The sequence below is a fragment of the Fusarium coffeatum genome (genome assembly GCF_003316985.1).
Source record: "Fusarium coffeatum strain FIESC_28 chromosome Unknown BRIP53273_contig_34, whole genome shotgun sequence".
NCBI classification, from domain to species: domain Eukaryota; kingdom Fungi; phylum Ascomycota; class Sordariomycetes; order Hypocreales; family Nectriaceae; genus Fusarium; species Fusarium coffeatum.
In genome coordinates, this window is record NW_022157831.1 from 42,806 (window position 1) to 59,765 (window position 16,960).

Consider the following 16,960-nt stretch of genomic DNA (forward strand, 5'->3'; position numbering starts at 1 on the left):
CTTCAACCTTTTCGACAGACGTCTTACCTAGAGTTTGTTCTTGAACTCTGCGTACCGACGACAAAAAGAAAAGAATTAAAAGAAGTTTAATTTTTTTCTTCGACTATTTATATCCGACTTGGCCCTACTGCCCCGATTTGAACTGTACAGATCTTTACCGCCCCTGGACATAACTCCATACTATCAAGGATCCTGTTACATTCTTAAACATACTCTACACAAACCCTGGACAGCATTAACCAGCAGCCCAGACGACACGTTTCAAAGTTTAAACACATTTCCAGTCGTCATCCAAAAATCATCGACATTCAGGATGACGAGAAAACCTGAAGACGTCAGTGAACCAAGCCTCAACGTACGTTCTATTCTATTCTGCACTACCCTGCCCTTCTCGTTCTATTCTCAGTACAAATCTACCCCGCGATTGCCTTCCAAGCGACCAACCTTAGGTGGGTGGTAGCTTAGTAGGCCGGGCTGTTAGCGATATCTTCAAGGCCTGGAGTACCAAAATAAAATAGCCTACATGCTAGTCTAAGCTGGCATGGAGTGTCTAACTTATTTTCTGATACCCTGGCGGTCTCTCCCTCGTCCCCTCCCCTCCCCTCCCTGCTCTGCCTCCCTTCCCCATCTTTGTCTGGCCGGTCGGCCTCGCTTCACCTGGTCCAGGGAGTGCGACGTCAGAGATGCTCGTGTGCTGTAGACAATGGAAGTCTCGACCAAATGCATCAGAGTTAGAGCAAGAGCCAGTCAATGTCAGAGTCAAGCTCTAGTCTGTCTGGGCTTAGTGTTGAGTACACGCCCGGAGTTGACTTGCTGCCACCTTCCCTCCCTACCAATTCTGGACTGCACCTGCACTGAACCTGGTTAAAAAAAAAATGACAATGGCTTTGTTGGCCCCTGCCTTATTTATACCTTAACTTAACTTATGCACTCCAAACCAAACCCCATACAAACCACACAGCTTCAAAACATTCTGTTCAAATCATTATTTCTGACCTTACTACGAACATACTAATATTATTCATTATAGCGCAGGACGCTGGGACGCACTTTCCCTCAGAGCAATCATCACTCCGCTGCCATGCCTTTCACAGACCACAGCAGTGGTATCTGGAACAACACCCCTACTCGAGGTACGGCAATGCCATATATCTCTCCTGGCCGAGAAACACATGCTTACACCGGAACTTCAGAAAACGGCGACCGACCAAATGGTTCCTTCAATCGCAACCCACCGAGCAGTGCCGCGTGGCCTACTGGTTCTCGATCACCCAGCTCATCTCCGAATCGAACAAGAGCTGGAGGCGAAAACAACCAAATGGATGCGATAAACAGTGCATTTCGTCAGCCGCGAACAAACGACGTTTCGGATCTCTTCCCTCTTGCGTACGGTCTTGCTCGTGGAAACGCCGAGCACCTTGCAAATTCGATGAACAATCTCAACCTTACACAAGCTACACCCTCTCGATCGTCGCCGCCCTTTGCCCACACCCCAAGCAATTCTGCGCACTCTCAGCGGATGAGCAACTACTCAATGCCATACCAGAGTCAGAACCAGAACCAAATTGCGAACCACCAGGCTACTAACCAGAATGCCTTCACTTCCAACAACAACAGCATAGGTCTGGACGAACGGACACGACCAACGAGCCAGTATTTCCCCCCTGGCACCAATGAGTTCCAGTTCAACCCCACTTCTCGAACTTGGAATGATCACAATGCCAGGAATCATGCCAGCAGTAACAGCATCGATTTGGCAAATGCAGGCCGTGCTAGCCATGCCTATTCTTCTTCATCGAACCGCTTCACCCCAAGCCGTCCGGAGCAAGGCGTTAACTACGCCCCCTTCACACCCGGCTCAAGTGCATGGGCTTCTGCGGATTCTAGCTTTCGGCCGCACGGAAGTGACCGCCGTGCACTCAACCTGCCCCAGGCTCTCCCACAACACTTCTCAATTTCGCCTTATGACATACAGCAACAAATGGCCCAGTATACCAGTCAGCTCGCTGCATTTAATAATGCTGAGTTGTATAACACCCGCGGGCCCGCCACACTCCCACATCCTTCTCAGCCGGGCGGCTATGAGCATACAGCGCCGAACGTTCACCGAACCCAGACCTCAAACAAGTCACCATGGCTGACAACCTTCTGCGAGTCTCTGAAAAACCACGAAAGGAAACAAAGCCTCGGCATAAGCGCCGTATTCGGCCATGTTGTCGAGGCCAGTGGAGAGCAAGACGCGTCAAGGTTCATCCAGAACAAACTGTCAACTGCAAGGAGCGACGAGAAGGACGTAATCTTTGACGAGATTGGTCCGAACATGGTTCCTTTAATGATGGATGTGTACGGAAACTATGTCATCCAAAAGTTGATTGAGCATGGTAGCCAGGCCCAGAAAGCGCGTGTGGTCGAGGCAGCGAAGACACATGTGCTTACACTGTCCAGAAATACCTTCGGCTGCCGTGTGGTGCAGAAGATTGTGGAAGGCTGCCTCGTCGACCAGGTTGCTGAACTTCTCAAAGAGATCAGGAACCCCGCACAGCTCAAAGAGCTCATGCAAGACACACAAGGAAACCACGTTATCCAAAAGACTGTCGCAACCATGCCCCCTGACACGTTCAAGTTCATTACCGAATTTTGCCAGAACAACGCGAGAGAGCTTTCAATGGATATGCACAGTTGCCGGGTTGTGCAGCGAGTGCTCGAGAGGGCGGAGGAGACAGACAAGAGAATACTTCTGAAACAGCTCCACCAATTCATGGACAAACTCATTACCGATCCTTGGGGAAACTACGTCGCTGGACACATCATCGAACACAGAGGCCCTGAGGATCGGGACCCCATCTTCGAACTGATCATGAAGAAGCTCTCAGAATTCTGCAGGAACAAGCTTGCATCCCATGTGGTTGAGAAATGCATCGAATTTGGTTCGCCTGCACAACGTACTCGGATCATTCAACAAATTTGTTCAAGTGATACACAGGACACGCTGTATCTTACGCTAAAGGACCCGTACGGAAATTACGTGATTGGTAAGTATCTCTATCGTCAGTGGTTCTCAAGTAAGCGACTAACACAAGACAGCGAGTATGCTCAAGCACCTCGAGTGGGGAACTGAAGAGCGAAAGCAGTTCAAAGCAGACGTCGTTCGTGAATACCACAGAACCAAGACGTCAGGCTCGAACACGAGATGCTTAAAGTCAATCGACGACGTTTTCAAGGATGACACGGAGAGAGAAGAGAGAGAAGAGAACGAGAGGGTTGTCACTACCAGGAACGGCCTCCAGGTCGAAGTCGACTCAGCCGGACCAACTCCGATGTTGACCAACGAAACCAACAGTCCTCAGAGCGACAGTCTTCCAAGCGCCAACACTAGCGCCATCGAGGTTCCATCTGCCAACACAAAGGGCACCGAGGAAACCCTGCGAGTCCATGATGATGAGGACTAGTTGTGCATCACTCATGTACAGCGGTAACGGAATCGCTCATGTCTGGACGCACTTGCACTGCACCTTGTATTACAAATAGATCGGGAAGTCTTGGGATACACCACTACAAACTGAGAGTACTACGAGCTTGAGAACAGCTCGGGTACCTGTTCATGGACATATACCATCGTCCAAAGCGTTTAATACAACCAGGGGCTGGGGTGGTACTTACAGCGAACGACTGGACGGATATAAACCGCTCGTTACAACGGAAAACTTACGAAGGCGACAGGTGTTTTCTAATGGGGGACGGGTTCATGATTTGGGTTGTCTTTTTATGTCTTTTTTTTCTTGTTATGTCTTGCTTATGGTTTTGGACTCACTGGACCATGGTCAGGCTTGTACTGGGATCATGAACGGAGATGCCTACCTACATACAGATGGAATGGGGTCACTTTATGACTGTTGAGTCAAAGTGATCATTTGTTCGAGTTGGGGGCCACGGCATTGACTAAAAGGAGTAGGAGTTGAGGGAAGGGAAATACATTCAATCGACTGGAAAATGATGAACAGTCTGGAACTCTTAACTAGCTAGATAACCACAGACAAAGCGACCGAGTAGCGGTTTTAGCATTTGTATATCAAGTTTATTGCTCCATACTCTATAACTATGCTTGCTATTGCTGTGATATGTATGGTCAATTACCCCTGCGGCTAACATCGGTAGTTAAGGGATAAGGGGACCCTAGTAATCCTTGAAGCTAACTGATTTGGGCGATAGCTATGACGCCGCCACGTGCAGTGCAGATGGGAGAAGTCAGGACTAAGACTGCCAAGCCAAATGCCAGGTCACTCAGGGCCAGGCGAGGGCAATCCCGATTCCCGCTCCGATATTCTTATCTTAATTAAATTAACTTAGCAACTTTCCTTTGACCAAGAACAACAAGACGGTAGATATTTGTTTTCATGATTGAACCATTCGAGACTCGGTAGTCATCGCCGACCGACGCCTACCTATACCTATCCATTCATCCATCCATACTGTCTGTACTCTTTCTTCAACGTTACCGACATGACGGCCGCCGCCCGATTGACCTTCTTGAGCCCCCAGGTGTTACGTGGAATACGCGTGACGCCTCGTTCTGCAGCCGGGTTTGCCAGGCATAGGGGCACTTTTGCACGAAGGAGAGGGAAGGCAATCGAGCCTCAACCTCTAAAAGCAGATACCGAACTGAAACTTAATGCCTCGCACCCTCTTATCAGCGATATCGCTACACGCCCCGAGCCCGAGACAACAACGCAAGAGGACTCGCAGTCCACGCCCGATAAATCAGTCTCGACAAACGAGACACAGCAAGCCTCGGTATCGACGAATAGTAAACCCGAGGTTGATAAGGAAAAGGAAAATGAGACATCTAAGGAAGAACAAGCCAGAATGGCTCGAGAAGAAGCCAAGCAGAGCGGGCCCCTAGAGGCCGTCCTACATATGCAACCACCCGAGACGAAGACCAAGACGACGACAACAAGGCCTGGTCCGGCCATGTGCCCGCCACCCTACGTGCACCATTTCGACAGCTACTCGCTTGTAAAGCACTTGCAGGAAGGGGGTTATTCGCAGGAGCAAGCTACAACGTCAATGAAGGCCATTCGAACATTGCTTGCAGAGAATTTGGAGATTGCGCAATCTACTCTGGTCAGCAAGAGCGATGTTGAAAATGTGAGATGACCTTATTATAACGAGCCAACATGGTATGAGAGCTAACCATGCTCACCAGGAAACGTATCTCTTTACGGCAGCCTGTTCAGAATTAAGCACCGAGATAAAAAACAACCGAAGACTCGAAGAAGAACAATTACGACAACAGCGTACACACCTGCAGCACGAAGTCGATATTTTGGCACAGTCACTGAACCAGGAGCTTCACACGTTGAACGACAATGTGCGAGGCTCGTTCAACGATCGAAAGATGGCTGTCAGAGAAGAGCAGAAAGTCGTCGAGAGTGCTGTAAGAATCCCCTTTCCGATATCGGCGGGACTAGTTCACTGACAATCTCTTTCAGGTCCAACAAATCAATTACAAAATCAGCATTGTTCTTAGTAGCGATGCAAAGTCTGAGATTGAGGCTGTGCGCTGGATTCTCATCCGTCGCTCTGTCCTGGGCATACTCTTCATGGCAGTCCTAACTCTGGGAACCCTAAGATATGCCACATACGTGAGCCACGAACGACAGAGAGAAGTGGATCGCATTAAGAAAGAGGAGGAAGAAAAGAGACGGAACGGCGGAAAACAGGATCGCACGATAGATGCTGATGCAGCAGCGATTCTGGCCGCCAACTAAGTAGGTGTACGAGAGAGAAGAAGAACTGTGGAGGCGAGAATTACACCGCACATGCGACAAACACTTTTCCTTGGGACTTTTTATAACCGATACCCCTATAGATCTTATACTTGAAGAGTAAAACGGGCTCTTGTCACAAAAGGAAGGCTATCATGGTAACTCTGAGGGAGTTGCAGGGGCTGATGAATGAGAGCCTTGACCATGATGGAATTGGTTAGGGATGTATATATATACATAACATACACGGCATACAACTGGCTTTGACAAGCCAATTTCATAGACGCATATAGACTTTCTGATTGTAAACAGCCAGATTGATTCTGGTTTTCATACATTATAAGAACCAAATGCTTTATGTTCCGGTGTGACTGAATAGGTAGCACGTGCTAAATTGATGTAATAATTTACCCCACGCGTCAACCCGTCGCGTCAACCACCAAGACTAGAATCTCCAACATCACCACTTATTCCACAAGCCTCCGTACCAATGGCACCCGAACCGCAAGCCGAACCTCCCGCACAAGCCGAGGCGGCCCAAGAGGCACCCCAGCAACAACAAGAAGGCACAGAGCAACAAACCGAACAAGAACCACCAGCGAGCCCTCCCCTTCCCCAACGCCATACAGCCGTATCCCCCGGTCCCCGAGCTGCGCGTCTCCAAGAGCTCTATGCCCGATCGCTAAAAAAGACCTTGGGAAAGATTGGATGGGAAAATGTCGCCGGGTGCTATCCAACTGTTGCGAAGAGGGCAGAGGGTGTGCTGAAACAGGTTCAGGGACAGATGGTAGACAAGCTGGGCGAGAAGTGCGAAGTACGTGCAAAGGATTGACGAGTTTAAAGACATGCTGACATGATGGTGCTACAGAAAGAATTTGAGAATATTATGGTTTCGAGACAGGTCGTTCCCAAGCTGAACGATCTCGAGAGTCTCATTAGCGATGCTTCGCATCGGCGCGCAGAATCAACCACAGAACCACCGACACCGTACGTCCCCCTCTCGACTCTACATTGTTTCTATGCTAAAACAAACATAGACCACATATGCTCCCTCCATCAACCATCCTCGCAGCCCATCTCTCACCTACACTCACAGCTCACCAATCGCAACTCAATGCACGCCTGCAAACGACACAATCGCAAAACGCCCTATTACACGACGAAGTGCAGCGCCAGAGAGAGGAAATCCGAGCGCTGTTGGATGCCCTTGAGGCTGTCGTTGCCGACGTTCAGGGCGCAAATGATGCGCTGCGCCCTATTGTAGACGATGTTGCTGCCGAGACGAGACAGGGAATTGCGGCGGTTGATGCTGCGAGTGGTGGTGGGCAAGGACAGCCTGGAGCAACAACATGAGGGGTAAAAGTATAGGCGAAAAGGCTGTTTAAAGCCAAGTCATATCAATCTTGGAGTTAAGGAGCGGGCATTTCTATTGTAGGGGTATGATACCAGCCATTGTCTTGTATATAAGCATTTATGAAGCAATGTTCACCAACGATCACACAGTTCACAGTGGTTATCATTCGTATAATTCTCATGCAAATGCTTCTATTTAGAGGCGACACCGCTCGTAAAACGTATATGTATGAACTTATATGTGAGAGCCTGCTTTCGCAGGCTATGTATATATGCAAGAAATGAGTCGGGCTAATGGTGTCCTTATGGACCACCGTGCAATACGCCTCTCCACAGGAAGCCCCAAAGAGCTTGTCTAACCAGTACACAACAAACCAAATGTAAACTCCGTTCCATGATCGTAAGCAATCGTCACCATTGACTGATGCAATTCGTAGCCTTTCCTGCGCCAGATATGCAAAGTACATATGTACGGTCGTAAAAAGACAAGATACGAGGTACAGGCCCTCCGTGTTCGTATGTGAATCCATGTAATGGATGGTCTAGATTGTATATAGTATAGGATAAACCATTGAAGGTAAGGTTATATGATATCAGATGGGATATGTCTGGTCCTGGTGGTGCTGTCTGTAAGAGGATGAGGGGATGATGGGCGTCTCGGTAATAAGTAGTGTCATGGAGGAATAGTAAGACGTTTATATCATATATCCGTAGGGCCAAGACTTTAGATGAGTCTATTTTCGGTATGAACCGTTTGCCAAGCACCAAAGTAGTCGATCTCACCATAGGCTGGCGGTAGGACCCTGACCATACGGCCAGTCGTCCAATCAACATAGAACTTTTTGCCCTTGTTGATGATGTATGGCGTCTTGCGGGGACTTCGGAAAAGTAGGTTGCTATAACACAGCTTGGCATACAGCAGGTCATGAGCAGTCGACCACTGATGTTCTGGTATCCATTTTCCGTCGACAGGGTCAATACCCATATTGTTATATGACGTTGTGCTAAGCCGGCGGGCAAGGTCTATCCGTGGAGGAGGCTCTGTCACCTCTTCTTCATCACCTTCAACCTGAATTTCAGGTTCAAGACGGGTTTGGGATTCTGGTGCCAATGGCAAAGGCGGCGCAGATGAACGACTCTCACTTGTTGTCGCTGATATTTCTTCAGAGCCTCCTTCAATACCTAGCTCCGACAAGTCGATGGCTGTGGCGGTAGGGGATTGGCCGTGAAACCAGCGAATTCGTTGTATTCGTGGTATAGACATATCGCGGGGAAAGTCTCGGTCTTCCAAGGGTAGGGCGATATCGATGGCTGCGAACATGCCCTCGAGCCATTTGTTGAACGTGCTCAGTTCCACGCAGCACAAGAGAAATTGATCGGTTTCGGCTCGAACGCGGATGGTATATCGTCGCCTTGATGATATTAGCAACTGATGCCCCACACCTCGTAGTTATCAGACTGGAAAGCTTACTTCTTATAGTCGGCGGCGATACCAACATCCGCATATAAGAGACTATACGTCTTCTCAAGCTTACCCTTCTTTACCCATGGAGGGTTGTCAGGGTTGACGGACGGTCCATCGTCGCGTGTCCGACCCCATTTCCAAGCCTTCTTGGTACCATAGATGTTGAGCGCGGTGCCATTCAGGCAGACATATACGGGATACCATTGTCGATCTTCGGCTCTCTTTATCAGATTTTCGATTTCGTGTTTCTTATCAAAGACGCCTTCCAAGCATATTGAGTTCTTGTAGTCGGGAAGTTTTTCTTTTCCTGTATCTGGATGAAGTTGAGTTTCGCCGCCCCCGCCAGTCGTGAGCTCCTTCCCCTTCCCCAAAAGATCTCCATGCTGTGAGACGTTCGACGTTGACGGTGGATCTCGCTCTTGCTGGTACGGAGGCGGCTGGGAGGGTCGAGGCTGGTTCGTCATAACACGCTGGTAGTGAAGGTCCTCCTCCATCGAGACACGCCGCCTGAGGGGCGGCGAGTTGGGAGTGATCGTGGATGATCCATCGTCCTCGGCCGTGACCCTGCGGAGGTCCATTGGAGGGAGACGGGACTTATATGAAGTCGGAGAGGGCCCACGACCGGCCGTTACGGAACGGGAAGGGCGCACGAGGTGACTCTCTGCTCTAGGGGCGTGAATCTCAACGAGCATTGACCGTAGGAGTCTCCATAGAGAACGATAGGCTGAGGAGGTTGATCATTCCGACCCGCTCTGAAGTTATGTGGAGAGAGTTGGAAGAAAAGACTGGAGTGAACCAACAGAAGGTAGTTGAGAGGATCAGAATAGTCAGCACGGATCCACGAAGAGAAGCATCTGTGGAAGAAGGTCGCATGCAGGGGTCGTGATGAGGATCGTGGATCGAGGGGGGTGTGAGCTGAGCTGGAAGACGGGGTTGACGGGATATCGGTAGGGCCCAAACCAGACGTGCCTCCGTCCGGCTTTGACGGGGTATGGAAGGGGAATGGAAATGCGGCGGCTCTTTTGTTCTGGGTGACTAGGCCTAGGATCGAAAAGTCAGGGCAAAGACGACACAATCCAGCGCAGAGCGACGTCAGCCGTTTCAAAGGGGCCCACGTTGAAGCGAGCTTAGAGGACGATTTCAGATGAGAGTGGAGCGGAAGCTGTCGAAACGTGAGGGTGTGGGATGGGAAGGATATTGAGAGCGCCGGAAGAGAGTGGCGAGATGAGGCTGCAGTATTGGACGCTACTGAAATGTTTTCGAAGAAAGCGATTTCGCCTAAATCGAACAATCAGGTCAATCACATTTAGGATCTGATGCGACAGCGTCTTGATTGGCCTCTTGTCTCGGCCGGGTTGTGGGAGCGGTTGTGATGCGATCTGCACTTTTGAATGCGAGTATCAAATGCGCCGAATTTCCGCGCGCTGACTGCCGATCTCGCCTGTCTGAGTGGAGGTTCCTGCTGAGTTCGGCGTAGGGCTCTGCGTTCTTTTTGTCTTGCAGGGGAAAATATGTTTATATCTCGTCTTTGATATGGGGTGTTGAAATTGATGAAGAGTCTAAGATGAGATGTCGTTGGTGGTGCCAAGTCCAGGGTTCTGCTTCTCCTCTTCTTTCCTCAATTGCTTGGCTTTGAGTGTGACTTTGGCTCATGGGTCGGGGAAGGAGCACCTTGATCGTTAAAGGCAGACCCCAGACAAGTAAAGCAAAGCAAAGCAGCACGACACATGGTATGGCTTGCTTTCAAAGGGACCTGGGTTTGGCTCTGGCCTGCGCCTGCGCCTGGCTCTGACCTTTGACCTCTCTGGCCCATCAATCAATCAATGGCAGCGTACCCTTATGTTGCAGGTTCAAAAGGACCACCTTCTCTCCAAAAGGTCCCGCGCGACTGGGGTCTCACGAGCCCACAAAACCGCACGAGGAAGTTGCAGCACACGGCCCCACCGTCCTCAGCCAGCGACGCTAGTAAAGAACGGGTAGGTACCTTCTTCAGAACGGATATCGGCACAAGGAAGGAACGACAGAAATGTTTCTTGGCGTACACGAATACTTGGTTGCGCGATGCTTTCTATCCACTACCAATGCAGATATACGCTGTATTGTAACCTCGAATTATATGTTTCAGTGACTATGATTGATTGTCATTAACTTTATGCCTCGACACCTTATAATTGCCCGACTATAGTCCTGGCCATGGCGATATCAATTGCCGCGTTCAGTCCCGTATACAGTACAGTACCGTAGTAGAGGAAATCAAATCTACGATAGAGTTCAAGCCTCCCTTGTTACGTTGAAAACAACGTACATAAGCCACGTTTGACATCTCGGCCGGGTCTCGACTGTCATGTCCGGAGCTTGTCGCTGCAGTACGGACGGAGTGCAGTACAGTACGGTACAGCAGCACGAGTCCTGCAAGCAATTGGCAGGTTACACGCCCAATCGCACAAAAGTTCTTAAACAGACGAGATCTTTTCGGCTTCGATTTCATCAATCCGAAACGCCGCAGAGAAAATGACAATTTGCAGAAAGGAAAAACTTGCAACCAACAAACGCTACGGATACATACGTTGAAAGGATCTTGGTGCTAGACAAAAGTGCCATTTTACCGTTTCGACAGAAAAGTGTCAAAGCCAGCACTTGATTCGTTCATTACAGGCGACCCAGACTCCTGGGAGATGAATATACGTACCTCTTCTGCTTACCTCATCTCTTTGAGACTTTGCTCAGTGTTCTCTGTGCACAACAAAGGAACTTTTGGTGCCGCCATTGGCACCTTTGATAGCGGGCCCCTCCCTGTGTCTGGGGTCAGGCTTCTCTGCTCGGCGTCTCTTTTTGGATCGAATTCTTGGGCTCCACCAATAATCAACATCTATGTATAGATCTTTCGTGTTGTGTTGTTTCTGTTATACATTGTCAGCCATTGTGACATGACTTCCCTCCAAGTTTCATGCACATGTAGTCAACTAGGTAATCATGCGTTCCTGAACCGACTTGCATTGCACATACAGTACTGGCATTCTGCTGCAAGATCGCACATTCACCTATCGTGAAATACCTAGTCAAAGGGAAAACAAATAGCCTGAAGACCCCCTCTTCTCTAATTGGAAGACAATTCGTAGGGTACAACATTTCCGGGCTGTCCCCGTTGAAACCTCCCCGTCTTACCGTCCATTCAGTTTCTCTAACGATACACTGCTAAACACAAGAGTCAGAGCAGGGCCGATTCCAATCTCCATTGTGCATTAGTGTCGCGGGGGAGAATACGTAGTTGAGTGGACACTGATGATCAAGATAATCAGTCTCAGTTCAGTCTCAGTGAATCATATGTATATACGCACGACTCAGCGGAGGGTATTTGATTACTTTCCAATGTCGGTAGTCGAACTGCTCCAAGGCGATCATGCAAATCTCACACGGTAATTATTCCTCCGAGTTGCATGTAAGCATCTTGGGCCATGGAAAGACAACTCATGTTGTGTGCTGATCATTGCTGCTTCTCACTGCAAATCCTATTATCCCTGACAAAAAAGAAACCCCCCATTCTTCAATTCGAGTTTCAATAAAGCATACAGTTAAGTTTACGTCAGGTACATGACTTGCCTGGACATAAGCCAAGCCGTCCAAGTCAATGGGTTAAGCTCATAGTGGTGATCCTCTCCCGTCTTGGCTGCAACCTACTCTCGGCGTTTGAAGAAATCCAAACAAGAAATGTGATATCCCCAGCCACTGTCTCATATATCGCTGATCGCCCAATATACTCCCCGGATCTCTCGGCACTGAAACTCACATCATCCCATGGACGTGCATGCAATACTTCAAGCGATTACCGCTCACATGATATTGGCTGCTTTCCCCTTTCCCTTTGACTAAATTAGAGAAACAGTCTGCTTTCAGAAGGTCGTAAAGTAAATAAGCGGGCGAACAGGTAACGACCATTCTTGTTTCCTCATACACGGCGTCTCCGGAAGAAAACGAACAACACGCCCTGCTCTGGCTAGACCTGGATATTGTCGGGAGATACTAACGCCCGAACAACCGATCTGCGTCTGAGTGTCAAGACCACACGTGCAAGTTCAGTTCACCAACAGGGACTGTGTAATAACTATTACAACTGAGTATCCTCTTTGTCTTCAAAAGTCCCCCAGTAACTCGCTTGACCTTTTGTCAATGCCCTCCCTGTTACAAAAGAACCTTGAGGAGTGCCGACAGTCTTGACCCACGAGGCTCAACAAGCTTATTTTCGGATGTGATTCTTATTTCATCTATGGTTTGGCTTCATTGATCGATATCGTATGTCATCGCCAAGCCATAGATGGTCTTGCTGGGCTTGTCTTATGTTACGTTACTTGGCATGACAGCACCGGCTTCACTCGCTCGTGTGGGAAAACTTTGCATTCACTTGCTTCATCTGGCAGCTTGGCTCGGACGTTAGAAACCAAAAGGTACTAATCATTACTTGCACAGTAAAAAGTACAGAACATGGTCCCTGTCAAGCCTTTTCATCTTAGGCTTAGACACCCTTCCCTGACCTCCTATCACTGTCTCTTCATGATACCCATCAATATTCCTCTGCCCATCTGAGCGCAGTCTCTATCGCCCCGTCCATTCGCTTTTGTAAGAATATACACGGTCATTAGAAAATAATGATGCCAAATCAAAGCTCCCAGCCATGGACCTTTTCTCCGTTTTTCGCTGAAACGCGTAACCCAATCACCGGCTGGAAGGATCAGATGCAGATGCAGCGCGCAAACCACCGAAACTGAAAAACGAACAATCCTGACTCCAGAGTCCCAACTCCATCCTTCCTCCAAAAGGGAATACCGAACTCCGCCTCCCCTTACCGTGCCACCTGTCTGCTGAAATTGCCTTCCGCTGTCTTCCCCTGATATGAGACTTTGACGTCGTTTAGACATGCCATGTAGACGCAGAGAGGTAACTATACCTTGAAGCTATAGTGACCATGCTGTTCCATTGGCAAACAAACACCGAGAAGGACCCCTATGCCAACCTCGTACTTGCTGCATTATATGTACCAATCGCTGGGGCTTAAGCGTTCTGAGACTGGGCACCACCGCGACCGCGAGCAGCACCACCTCGGCCACGGTTCTGACCAGAGAAGTTGCCACGAGAGCCCTGACCACCAGATCGACCACCATCAGCACCTCCGCGGCCACGTCCGGGAGCGGGACCTCGACCGCCGTAGTTGTTACCGCCGATGGCGTTGGTTTTGGGGCGGCGGGCTTCAAGCTGAATGGTCTCACCGTTGACAGTGTGAGGGTTGGCAGCAAAAGCATTTGAGTAACCTTCGGGGGTCTTGAATTCAACGAAGGCACAGTTCTACATCAAATTAGCTTGTGTAACGCAGTCATTGTAAGGTCAACATACCTTAGAACGGTTAATGTCGAAGTAAGTGAGCTCGCCGAAAGCAGCAAGAGCGTTCTTAAGATCAGCGTCCTGGACTTTCTCTGTCACGAACTTGACGTATCCAAGAGTACCCTCCTTCTCGTTAGCAGGAGGTCCGGACACAGACTGAGGTCGGTTCTGTCGCTTAGAATCGCCGCCAGCTGTCTGCCATCCAGCTGTCTCCTTAGAAGCGGCCTCGGTAGCAGGGGCATTAGCAGTAGAAACAGGGGCGGCAGCGGGCTGAGAAGTTGGAGCAGAAGTGGCAGGAGCAGGAGCACGGCTCTGGTTCACAGGAGGGGTAGGGGACTTGGCGAGAGGGAAAACGGGTTTAGGAGCAGCAGCGGCGGCAGCTCGGCTGGCCCAGGTCATTGGCTTAGGGGGACCGGCGGGCTTCTCTGGAGCAGCAGGAGGAGCGGCGACGGGCTTGGAAACGGGCGTAGGGCTGGGGTCCTTGGGCTTCTCGGCCTCCTTAACATCTTCCTCAGCCAGCTCCTTAGCGGCCTCGTCCGCAGTCTCGGCAGGAGCTTCGGGCTTGGTCTCGGGGGCCTTAACCTCGTCGGATGAAGCCTCGGCGGTGCTGCCGTTAGGAGTTACACCGTCCTTAGAAGTAGAAACCTCCTCGAGCTTCTGGTCGACAACCTCGGGGTCGAGGGAGGGGGTCGCAGTCTCCTCCTTGGTCTCCTCAGCAGGAGCAGCAGGCTCAGCAGCCACAGCCTCGGTGGCAGGAGCAGCCTCCTCGGTGGCAGGAGCAGCAGCCTCCTCAGGGGCCTCCTCGGTGGCAGCGGTAGCCTCGTTCTCGGTCTCTTCGTCGATATATCGGAGGATATCGTTCAGGACAAAGTAACCGGAGGGCTGCTGAGCGAGAACAAAGGTCTGAACGAACTTCCTAGGCTCGGCACCCTTGTTCGAAGTCTCGCCGATGACCTGGATGACAATGTTCTCGGCGGACGCTTGCGAGTCAACGTTAGACACACGGACCTTGCAGTCTTGGAATTCGAGAGCCTTGATTCGTTCTTGGATAGCCTAATGATGGTTAGAAGATATTCGAAACCTTTTTGATGATGAGTACACACCTGTCGACCAACCGAGACGTTCACAAGCTCAGCCTCCCGGCCGTAGACGAATTGTGAGCGCTTGCCGTAGAAGAGCTACAGTTGAGTTAGCAAATATCAATGGATGCCAGGAAATCAAAGAAACTTACGTGGAGCTTCTCAGGCGACTTGCTCAAGGTGGTGTAGTATTGCTCAACGAAGTACCAGCCAACCTCATCCTTGGACAAGTTGCTGTTAGCAGAGGCGGCGGCTGTAGTGGAGCCATCGGCGGCGGAAGTGGTGGGAGCTGTTTGTTGTTGGTCGGCAGATTCTTTGAACTGGTCCTGTTGGGCGAAGTTACCGTTGGAGGCCATGATGGCTGTTGTGAAGTTTGAAATGCCGAGTGTAACGGAGGAGGGAAAACTAGATCGAGTGCGCAACCGGCGAGCTCTCTGTGTCGCAGGTACAGGACAAACAAAAGCGTGAAAATGTCAAAAGAGAAGCTCCGGTGATGGCAATGAGCTCGAGATGGCAACCGTATTCGGCGGAAGACTGATAAACAAACTCTAAAGTATTGAGTGGTGTCGAAGCAAGAAGAAAAAGGCAAGTTCTGATGACGAACCGGGGGAGTTCCCAGGTTAGAGGCGGCGACGATGTGGAAACGTGAGGGGCGAAGAGTCGAGAGGAGACGAGATGGGACGTCGAAGGAAAGAAACCCTGTACGTTTGGATGCAAAGCTGAAAAGGGAAGTACAGTAGCCGTTGCTGATGGATACTATGTAGTACGAGAGGAGAGGCAGAAGATTCGAATTCTTAACGAGTCTCTGGAATTGGGGGTTCGAATGGATGGATGGGATGAAGTCGGAACGGGATGATGATGTGGTCAGGTTCGGGTTGTTGTTTGGTTAACTCAATTGTGGAGGGCTCGAAAAACCACTGGGTTTGCTTTGCTGCATTCGCTGTTGCTATTTGCTCGAAGCTCTAGGTTGTGAAGTTGGTCTGTGCGCCACCTCCACAAACCACAGGTCAACTTGGCGATTCTCGGAACGGCAAGTGTCATAGTTTTCCCGAAACTGCCAAGTCTATGTCTCATATAATACTGTTCTGCAAACGGTTGTTATCATTCGAGACCAATTTAATTGCATATCGAGACCAAGACTGTTTGTTGATGCACTTGGGGTTTTTGACGTAGCATCTTGTTGTCTCTATATCACTAGTCTAGCCTCTCAGGGATCTTCACGTCACCATCATGTAGCCTTCAAGCATTGAACCCTGTCATTGCAGCATTGCACGGGAAACAATTGGTGCAGGATCTGAAGATAGAGTGTTGCAAGCTAAGTCCTTTGCCTTAGTTGGTATGATATGTATGACCTTTTCTGGATAGCTTCGAACAGACTTACTGCGACATGATCAAGTTGCATGTCTGACACACAACAGCCATGCAATATGTTGTAGTCAATGACTCTATTTTCTCTGAAGTCATTATATATATATAGACCAATGAAGTCGACAACGATGAATGTTTGCGGTCAATTCGTAATCATTATACTTTGGCTCAAATCGGATATCTAGGTCTCAATCTCCTACGATAAACCTTAGCTTAAAACATCATCAACAATGTATCTTGGAGCTTTTGTCCTCTCTAAATACTCGACTGTGCCGTGTTGAGAGGGCTTCTTCGGTTATCGGGCCTACACTTATGATACTTTTATGGGCATATCTTATTTATATGTCGAAGCAGTCATCTAGATCAGAATAGAAAACTAAATCTTTGAATTACTATGTTTTCCTGCCTTATTCGCTAACCACTTACTTGATTTGTATGTCTATGGTGAGTGATTGGCTTGGACCCTGGTTTCGGTGTAAACCAATCGCGGGGTCCACCGCCCGCCCGCTTGAATTTTTTAGTTCAACAACCAAAAAATTTCACAATCTTATCAGCGA

The 16,960-nt window shown here is 49.5% G+C and overlaps 5 protein-coding genes across 5 annotated transcripts; 3 read left to right on the plus strand and 2 right to left on the minus strand.

Annotated features, from left to right (window-relative positions):
- Window positions 1-1,081: 1,081 nt before the first annotated feature.
- Window positions 1,082-3,449, plus strand: FIESC28_01324 (uncharacterized protein; the record flags this gene model as incomplete). Its single annotated transcript, XM_031155475.1, has 2 exons — window positions 1,082-3,032; window positions 3,085-3,449. The coding sequence occupies 2 exons, from the start codon at window positions 1,082-1,084 to the stop codon at window positions 3,447-3,449; spliced, it is 2,316 nt and encodes a 771-aa protein (XP_031020422.1).
- A 1,051-nt stretch (window positions 3,450-4,500) lies between these two features.
- Window positions 4,501-5,768, plus strand: FIESC28_01325 (uncharacterized protein; the record flags this gene model as incomplete). The annotated part of the gene is made up of 3 exons (XM_031155476.1): window positions 4,501-5,145; window positions 5,204-5,434; window positions 5,490-5,768. The coding sequence occupies 3 exons, from the start codon at window positions 4,501-4,503 to the stop codon at window positions 5,766-5,768; spliced, it is 1,155 nt and encodes a 384-aa protein (XP_031020423.1).
- Window positions 5,769-6,255: 487 nt separating this feature from the next.
- FIESC28_01326 (uncharacterized protein) lies at window positions 6,256-7,118 on the plus strand (the record flags this gene model as incomplete). Its single annotated transcript, XM_031155477.1, has 3 exons — window positions 6,256-6,579; window positions 6,634-6,752; window positions 6,803-7,118. 3 exons carry the CDS (start codon window positions 6,256-6,258, stop codon window positions 7,116-7,118), a joined length of 759 nt encoding a protein of 252 aa, XP_031020424.1.
- Window positions 7,119-7,842: 724 nt separating this feature from the next.
- On the minus strand, window positions 7,843-9,161 carry FIESC28_01327 (uncharacterized protein; the record flags this gene model as incomplete). Its single annotated transcript, XM_031155478.1, has 2 exons — window positions 7,843-8,530; window positions 8,590-9,161. The coding sequence occupies 2 exons, from the start codon at window positions 9,159-9,161 to the stop codon at window positions 7,843-7,845; spliced, it is 1,260 nt and encodes a 419-aa protein (XP_031020425.1).
- A 4,468-nt stretch (window positions 9,162-13,629) lies between these two features.
- Window positions 13,630-15,391, minus strand: FIESC28_01328 (uncharacterized protein; the record flags this gene model as incomplete). Its single annotated transcript, XM_031155479.1, has 4 exons — window positions 13,630-13,920; window positions 13,969-15,009; window positions 15,060-15,134; window positions 15,188-15,391. 4 exons carry the CDS (start codon window positions 15,389-15,391, stop codon window positions 13,630-13,632), a joined length of 1,611 nt encoding a protein of 536 aa, XP_031020426.1.
- Window positions 15,392-16,960: the final 1,569 nt, after the last annotated feature.